This window comes from Apus apus, chromosome Z (genome assembly GCF_020740795.1).
Source record: "Apus apus isolate bApuApu2 chromosome Z, bApuApu2.pri.cur, whole genome shotgun sequence".
NCBI classification, from domain to species: domain Eukaryota; kingdom Metazoa; phylum Chordata; class Aves; order Apodiformes; family Apodidae; genus Apus; species Apus apus.
Window position 1 is genome coordinate 18,182,422 of NC_067312.1, and position 9,536 is coordinate 18,191,957.

The window sequence follows — 9,536 nt, forward strand, 5'->3', positions numbered from 1 at the left end:
TCCGCACTTCCGCGCACCCGCCCGCGTCGTCCTGGGGGACACACAAGGGGCGCCCCCCGGACGGCCGCGACCCCCGCGGGTCTCCGTCCCCCGGGGCGCGGAGGCAGCCGGCTCCGCGGTGGCGGAGGCCGGGGCTTGCGCTGCCTCCCGGCTGCTGTGCCAAAGGCTCTCGGCGTCTCCGCCGCGCAGGGGCTGGCGTGGGGCTGCGCGGGTGCGCGCCCGGGGGGTGCGCGCCGGTGCGCGCCTGTGTGTGTGCGTGCACCTAGAGCAGATCATTGGAGAGGGTTTCCAGAAGGTGGAAAATGTCACCTGATTCACACTGAACTTTTTAAATCTCCCCACCCCCGAGCAGACACACACACACATTAGGAGACCGCCCACCGCAGACAGCTAAGACCCCCGTATAGATTTAAAGAGAGACTGCGTTCAGAGCCTGACGTTCATTCAATAGAGCGATCATAAGCAGGCTGGCTAGTGCTCGCTCCCTCTCTCTACTCCCCCTCACGCTGTTTCTGTGTCTCTCGCACTCCCTGCTACACTGAGGATGTTAAATCAGAGAATCCACGCGGGCATGCTCTTACTCCTGATGTTTCTGTGCCACTTCATGGAAGATCACACAGTGCAGGGTAAGACCAGATTGCTTGTTTGCAGATATGTTTCTTTATTATTACTACTGTTTTCTGTCTTTCGGGAACGGTTTAGTTTGCTTGCTGTGTTAAGCGCCTCTCTCCAAGGTCCAACAGGAGATAAGTTAACTGTGGACACGGATTGCTTTGGACCGAGGTGCAGAAGTGTAATTCAGAGTTCTTTTTCATCGGATCTTCGCACTGCTCTGCATAGGCACAGAGGGCAGATAGAATGTTTCTTGGTATTTATTGTTATTATGCAGCATAAATGAAGAACAGCATCGCGAGGGAACTTTCCCAGTCTCGGCTCCCCTATGAGTACTCAAAGTTTGTTGGTAATTTAGCTTAGATTTTTATCTCGACTGCCTGGCGGAAGGAGAGGTGGTGATGGGGAGCCCCACAATTACAGCTGATATTTTTAGAAACCAGTAACTGGTGATTTTTCGGGCATTATTTTAATATTGGAATTTCACACACACACACTCCCCCCGCTTTTTTTTTTTTTTTTCTTTTTTTTTCTATGAATCTATATTGGTGGTGTACATTCTCCTGGACTGAAAAGTATATTTAAATAACTCAGGCTGGGTTTTTTGTTGGGTTGGGTTTTTTTGGGTTGGGTTGGGTTGGGTTTTTTCCCCATGCGAACAAAACAAACCCGAACCTGATATTGACAACTCTTAAGAGCCCTCTTTCGACACAAGGGAATATTGATTTTTAGTTTTGGGGCTTTTTTTCCTTGGCTGTATTCCAGCCAGAACCTGAGTATCTTACCATTGCTTCTTTTACACATTTTTTTCCTTTTCTTTTCTCCATCACTACTGAGTTAGAGCATAAGTTAATCTTATGTAGACAACTGTAAAACGCAAAAAAAAAAAAAAAAAATTAGGGCGTTGTTTGTTCAATGTTTTTTAGCGGGGACGGGGGGGGGGAAGTCTTCCCCTGCGTCCAGCGACAAATCGACTAGCCGGTCCTAACCCCTCGCTGCGACACATTTCCTTCGGAGTAAGCAGGCAGGATCGAGCCCTTGGCTGGATTAGCACCGGAATGAATTGGTACTGAGTTACTGGAGAAGTCACATTGGTTATTCACGAGAGACTCATCCCAACCAGAACTCTCCACCTAAAAAAGGGGGAGTTGCTTGGACTAATGTTCTTGGCTTGACTCCACAAATAACAGGGATACTACTAAAAAAAAAAAAAAAAAAAAAAAAAAAAAAGAAGTTGGGGGGGAAACAACAACAGCAACAAAACAAAAAAAACAACCCCAAACCACAACAAAACCACAAAACCACTCTATCCGGTTTAAGGCCAGTGCACTTTCCTCTGAAATGCTTGCGGGAGAGACGGTGTCTATAGCTTTTCCAGCTTGATCGATTTTTAAAACGCTGTAGGGACCTCCTACTCTACGTGCCCTGGTATTTTATGTACTTTGGTTACTTTTTTGGAGCTCTGCTGACTTATTTTAGTGAAGTAAAGACACTTGATAATAGAAGCAGCAAAATGTGGAGATTTCGAAAGACTTCGCTAACAGCAAATGTTCCTAATTCATGCAGATTGCAAAATGGGCTGGGACTGAAACTCTGTGCGGCACTAAAACAATGCTGCTGTGCAGCCACGGTGAGGAGAAGAGGGCAGGGGGAGGAGGAAGGAATTTGCAAGCGCGATTTTCTTTTTATTCCCTTTTAAATGCACATCCTTTTCAAGCCTCTGTCACGTGCCGGCAGTACTCCTTCTGCTCTACATATGGAATAAATACCTCCGAAAATTCTTGTCCTGATTTGATAGGGTTTTTTCTTTCTTCCTGAATTTTTCGATTTGTGCTTTTGTGGGGTTTGGGGGGTTATTTTTATTTGGGTTTTGTTTGTAGTGGTGTTTTGTTTGGGGTTTTTTGTTGTTCTGTTGTTGTTGGTTTTGGTCTTTAAACGGCGCTCCCAATTGGGCCGGCGTAGCTGCGCGTTATGAAATGGGACAAATAAAAGTAAACAGTCTAGTAAAAGTCATTGCAAGGCGCACGTGTTGTGTCTGGGTCACTGGTGACTGCCACTGATCCGGCTGTCTCCCCCCGCCCCTGTCCCCCCCCGTCCCCTCCCCCCCCCCGCAGCTGGGAACTGCTGGCTCCGGCAGGCGAGGAACGGCCGCTGCCAGGTCCTCTACAAAACCGACCTCAGCAAGGAGGAGTGCTGCAAGACCGGCCGCCTGACAACTTCGTGGACGGAAGAGGACGTCAATGACAACACGCTTTTTAAGTGGATGATTTTTAATGGGGGAGCCCCGAACTGCATCCCGTGCAAAGGTGAGGGAGGTGCTGGCGAGACGCTCTTGGCTGCGGAGCGGTGCAGGCAGGGACTGGGCTGGGGGAGGAGGCGCGGGGAAGGAGCTGCAGCGGGGCGGGGGCGGGCAGCGCGGTCCTCTCTCTTGCTTCCACCGTGGGACTTTGAGAGGATCGTACCAGCCCCGGGATCGGTGAGGGAACCCCCATTTCTCCTCCGTGCACGTCGCCGAGAAGAGGAGAGCGACCTCCTCTCCCCCCTGCCCTCACCGGCGGGGCAAGTTTACCTCCAGTGATGTTTCTCGGAGACGGAGAAAGGTGTTTTCTCTCTGTGCTCTGGGGTCACGGTGTGTTTTTTTTCTTTAACCAGTTTTGACACCAGGTCTGTTCTGCACGCTTCGTACTAAAGTGGTGCCTCTTTCCTTTCATCAGAAACATGCGAGAATGTGGACTGTGGACCCGGGAAGAAATGTAAAATGAACAAGAAGAACAAACCTCGGTGTGTTTGTGCTCCGGATTGCTCTAATATCACTTGGAAGGGCCCCGTGTGTGGCTTAGATGGGAAAACCTACAGGAACGAGTGTGCCCTTCTCAAAGCCAGATGTAAAGAACAGCCCGAACTCGAAGTCCAGTATCAGGGCAAATGCAAAAGTAGGTTTGCAAATCTAATCCCATCTCCCTCAAATGCCCAAAGGTGTGTGTCTGAGTGTTGGGAGGAGGAGCTCCCCACAGGAACCACAGTGATGCTCCAAATGCTTGGGAGATAGTAACTAAACTACACTCAGTAGAAAAGGATGTAGCTGGATTGAGAGTTCCCCACAGCCTAGTAGCACTTGTGTTCCACCAGCTACCCTGAAATGGGAAGGTTTCTTTCAGTGGCCCTTTAATGGGATAGCTGCTGAAGGCTTTTATCTGATCATTTGTGTCATTGTGTCACCCATTCACTCCTTGCTGTGGCTCAGCAATCTCCTGTTAATCATCGTGTGTTTGTCTTTATTTCAGAGACCTGTAGGGATGTTTTATGCCCAGGCAGCTACACATGTGTGGTTGACCAAACTAACAACGCCTACTGCGTGACATGTAATCGAATTTGCCCAGAGCCTACCTCCCCTGAACAGTATCTCTGTGGGAATGACGGGATAACTTATGCCAGTGCCTGCCACCTGAGGAAAGCTACTTGCCTACTGGGAAGATCCATTGGATTAGCCTACGAAGGAAAATGCATCAGTAGGTATCTCTGTTGGAGAGTAAGGGTGGGGGAGCTTCCTTGATCAGCTGTTTTAGAGTATGGTGTGTGCAACTGGATGGATGTACTGAAGAATGGGGAGGAGGAGAGACTTCCAGCAGCCTGGGTTAGTGATCCCCTCCAGGAAAAGGAGAGCCAGGGTGTGCTTTGCCCCAGAAAATATTGCAAAAGGGATGAGGAAGTAGAGGGCCTGATCCTGCTTCTCTTGCTGTCAGTGCTGGTGCTGACATTAGTATCCAAGGGAGAAGTACCCACCATTAAATAGATGATGACATGGTTACAGTGTAACAAGGTTTCCATATTCAGTGGATCTGAATTCCTGGAAACAATTGTCTTCAAGTGGTCTTGGCAAAGCTTGCCTTAACTTAATTGGAAACATCTGATCACTTTTTTGTCTTTAGAAATATTGCAGAATTTGAACACGGTGGGTAAAGATAGGAAAATAATATCCATGCATCCTGACATTTTGAATTGTGTTTTCCAGAAAGGACTGATAGTGAATCCTGTTATAAGGAAGCACTTTCAGGGCAGCTTCTGCCCCCCAGAACTGCTGGGGAAATGGTGGGGGAGTCCTAGGCTGCTTTTAGTTGGCATAGGTTGAGGTGAATTCCCATTCCAATCTTGTAGACAACTACCCTGTGTGGGTTAGTTTAAAAATAATTGATTTAGAAAGGCTGAATGTGTTGGCAAATTCCGCACTTACCGCTAATTTGAGGAGCTTTATTTCCACTGACATTAAATGGAGCAGGAAGGTCATATACAACAGGCAAATGTAATTCTGTATTCCCAGGGCCAAGCTCTGCTGGCATAGATGTCTTTCCTCCCCCACATATAGACAGTCAATGGTGTCCAAGGGACTACTTGCTTGAGCAAAATCAGCACGTATCATCACATCTACTGAATCTGAGCTTTGTCTATTCACAGTTCACTGGGGAAAGGGACTTTGGGGTTGGTTGTTGTTGCTTTTGCTTTGTCTTTTCACTTACCTCTAGTATCCTGTGTATATTTTTAGAAGCCAAATCCTGTGAAGACATTCAGTGCAGTGCTGGGAAGAAATGCTTGTGGGATTTTAAGGTTGGCAGAGGTCGGTGTGCTCTCTGCGATGAGCTGTGCCCTGAAAGCAAGTCAGAAGAGGCAGTCTGTGCCAGCGATAACACAACTTACCCAAGCGAGTGTGCCATGAAAGAGGCAGCTTGTTCCATGGGTGTGCTTTTAGAAGTAAAGCACTCTGGATCTTGCAACTGTAAGTGAGTTTTTTAACTCTGCAGACACTTAAAGCTTCTGAAGGCAATCAGTAGGTAATGAAGACTTACACCTTTAAACATAAAGAAAGCTTGATTTAGAGATTCGAGATACTGTACATGTGCCATATAAGTATGCCTCTTGTCACGCACACACTTTGGTCACGGATAAAATGCAATAGATCTCCAACAGCCAGTCGGCCTTCAAGTTGGAGTTTTTTTGGGGATATTTTGAGGACAATTCATTTTGTCAGAATGATGTTGTCCTAGGACTGTAATTCTAGTGATTTTTTTTTTTCCTACTTTGTCTGCTCTCGTGTGCTTCGCTGATTGCTTTATTAACAGCTGGATAAACTCATAACTCCGTCCAAAAGAACAAGCTTAATGGTAGCCCGTTGGCACCTGGTTTAGCACAGTTGCCTCCACTAATGCTGAATGAAGGACACAAAGCAGTTAAACCTAGAACACAGGAGCGATTTTTATTTGATTTCAGGAATCTGCCAATAAAACCTGAGCCATTGATTCTTCTGAACTTTCTGCAGTTATGACTTCATAATTATCTATAAAAAAAACCTTATTGCATAACAGCAGATGCCAAAGAGCATCTCACTACAAGTCGCATAAAATGCAACGCTGTATTATGGCTGTTCAGAGGGCTTTGAAAACATGCACTGAGCTGCTTCTGCGCTGTTGTTGTCCTTATTTAAACAACAGCTCCCCTGTATTCCCCCATCTAGCCATTAATGAAGATCCAGAGGATGAAGAGGAAGATGAAGACCAGGACTACAGCTTTCCTATATCTTCCATTATAGAGTGGTAAAACCTCCATCACTATTGGAACAGCCATTGGGCACAAAATCAATGTCCATACTGTAAATAAGTGTATGCTTATTTATTTTGGGGAGAAAAAAAAAAAAGTATACATATAGTTGAGTCTCGTAGACATTTATTTATACTGTGTCATGTTTTATAATTTATACATAAAATGTCTGGTTGACTGTACACCTTGTTTTGTTTTTTGAAGAAATTTATTCCTTACGGGAAGAGCAGTGTTATTTATTGTGAGGTCTCTTGCTTGTAAAGTTTTTCTTTTTTTCTTGTGAACTATACAAGTCCATTCCTTAGAGCTTACCTACATGATCTCATCTCTTTATTTCACTGATGTTAACTCTTTTCCACTTTAACAAACTTGCATGTCAGTTTCTAGTATGTTTATTTATTGGATTTTCATTCTTGCCAGTTCTGTACATAAAAGATCCCTCTGGTTTTTGTTTACAAGGAATCTTGACTGACCAAAAGGTGTTGTAACTGACAAGTGTATTTCCAGGGTGCAGTGAGGCGATCTTTAAGGAAACTTCTTCCACTTTTCTCTGCTTCTGATCACATCATGTACTGAAGTGATCTCCATGTGCTAAGCATATATAGTGTACTTTACAAATTACACACCCAAAGAAATCGGATTATGAAGGTTGTTAATAGCTACAAGGCTACCTGTAATAAGAATAAAGGTTTTATTTTATTTTTATTGTTTTATTATTTTGTAACATGCGTGTTTTATCAGGTGTTTCCTTTAAGATGGTCTTACAGTACCACTTTCAAAGTTTTCCCAAGCAGTGTGTCACTAAAAGTTATATCAAAGCTTTATTAGTTCAAGTTTCTTGCTTTTCACAGTACTTTTTTTCTGATGCAATTTTATATTTTCAAACATGGCGAGTTAAATATAAATTCATTTAAATATATAGTTTTGTACTTTTCTACCATGTAAATGTGCAATGTATATAAAAGTTATAATGTGTATTTGTAAATAAATGATGAGTGAAAAAAATAAAAAAATGGAATTTTCCCTAGAGGCAGTCCTCATATTTTGGTTCTAAAAGGTTCTGGTCCTCTGATGAAGAGAAAACCTACTGGGGTAAAGGAGGCTTGTGCATGGCATGGAAGCAAAACATGCTGGTTAAGGCCAAAGCTTTCAGCTGATATTAATTTAAGAAAGTCTTTTTTTCAGACAGGAGCAATGTCTCCCGTTCATTGGTATTAATTAATTTTAAATTGAAGTACAGTCATGGAGAAAAAGAGATCCAGCATTTTTGTTTCCGTATCCATTCTCTAAATACAAGTCTGACATTTCTTGGACATCTTTAACTGCCATATTTCTAAGAAGCTTTGAATATGCATTGGAATGTTTTTTATGCTTCAGATCCATGTTACTAGGGGCTGCAGTTGTATCACCAAGAGAAAAAGCAAATCATGGCCTACTGTCCCTTATTCAAAATGTATTAAGAATAGCACAAAACCCAATAAAAAAATCCACCTCCAACAAACCATCAAAGAACACATTATCACTTGGAAATTATTTTCTCCCGAAAAGAAGGTTAATTCAGAAGTTATCTTGGTGAGCCAATATTCAGACTGGAGACACTTAAGAGTGGATACCAAATGCAGTGAACAGAAGAAAAGTAACAGCTGCAAGCACAGAGGGACCGAAATCCTGTTTTGTGCTACCTGGGTTATGCTGGTCTCCCAAATAAGGAAGGTTCCACTTACCCAATTTTCTCCATCATACTGCATATAACTGAAAAAGCATATTTAAGCACCATATTCAATAGTGGTTTAAGTACATCGTTGAAATGAGGTCTGGGAACAGAAGTTGATTTACCTACCCCCTATGTTTAAATACAAGTCACATTTGAATGGTTTTCCTGCTATAGTCTTCTGTATATTTTTTAATATTAGGTGAACTCTAATTTGTTATGGATTGTTTGTCATTATCAAAAGCAAATAGAATTTATTAATCTGTGAATACCTAAAATCTACAGTCGTGCATTTATAATATTGTATTCAAAATAACAGCAAAAAAATTCTGTCCTTAATCCTCTTGTTGCTTTATACAAGTAGTCTCTTTGGAAGGACTTGCCTCATCAGAGGCACTAGGGGAGCAGGATTTTGGTCTCCTGAAAGAACAGAACCCCCAGAATAAAAGAGAACAGAGGGATGGAAAAAGAACCTCATTGGAAAATCTCTCAAGAAAATAATAAACACACGATAATGACGTAGAGATAAAATGTTGAATAAATATGGAGAGTATCAGAGAAGATTTTTCTCAAATTCAGACAGGTGCCAGCTACTTAATTTCCAACAAAACGACGACATTAAAAGACCGATTTTAATTGTAAATATATTTACATGTCTTACAGGGAGACTGTAGCAGAGCAGGGTTTCTGGGTTCTAGTTTTATATTCTGCTGCTGGTCACAAAATAACTTGGAGAAAGTCACTGACAACCAGATTCAAATAGCAACAAAAATGCTAGGAAGCTTATATTTATACATGTACATGTACAGGAAACAGCCACAAAAACTCTACATCAGGTTTTTGCTGATAAAATGATCTAAAAGTTCTGCCACTGCATTTTCCATTGTTAATATTTCTATACAGCTTAAAATTTTGAAACCTACCTTGCATCAATATGTGCCTGTGATGTACCCGTGATGCATCTCCTGAGAGGCTTCATAAGGTAGGCATCTTCTGAGCATGCCTAACATAGACCAAACTCATAATGAAGCACAGCAGCTCCAGAAACTTTCTCACACAGACATGTCCAGAGGTTGCAGCAGGATGACTGCCAAAATTTACATATCATATTTGTAGATAAGACACTTGTTTGTGAAGTGAGAGATGCAGGTACACTGCCAGTCTCTTCCAGAGAAGATCTTTCCCATATCTCCCACGAGTGCATGCACCAGAAACTCAAGGTGAAGCTCTGGCTGGAGAACTGTCATGTCTGCTGAAGCCATACTTCTCTATTGGAGAGGAAGCAAGATTCATTGAGAAAGGATAATTTGCAACCCTAATAGGTGCTCCTTTTAAAGAGGAAGTCCTGGGTTCTAGCCCCAGGGGCTGCCTACACATTTTGCATTTGTAATTGAGTAACATACATAAATAGTGCTTGAAGAAAGGGCCAGAATCCAGGTTGCCTCTCCTCCTTCTTCTCCTAGTAGGTAAGTTCCTCCATCCTTGAGCTATGAAATCATGTTTAACTCTCTATTTAAACAAAGCTTACAAATCTCACATCTCTTTTTATATGGAGTCATAGTAACAACAGGAGAGGCTTTACTTTTTTCATCCTCTCTTCTAGACTTGTACACAGGGAAATTCC

General features: G+C 43.1%; 1 protein-coding gene across 1 annotated transcript; it reads left to right on the top strand.

Annotated features, from left to right (window-relative positions):
* Nucleotides 1–380: 380 nt before the first annotated feature.
* FST (follistatin) lies at nucleotides 381–7,228 on the top strand. Its single transcript, XM_051643399.1, has 6 exons — nucleotides 381–626; nucleotides 2,727–2,918; nucleotides 3,327–3,545; nucleotides 3,897–4,121; nucleotides 5,153–5,383; nucleotides 6,119–7,228. Exons 1-6 carry the CDS (start codon nucleotides 545–547, stop codon nucleotides 6,199–6,201), a joined length of 1,032 nt encoding a protein of 343 aa, XP_051499359.1. The 5' UTR covers nucleotides 381–544; the 3' UTR covers nucleotides 6,202–7,228.
* The last annotated feature ends 2,308 nt before the right edge of the window (nucleotides 7,229–9,536 follow it).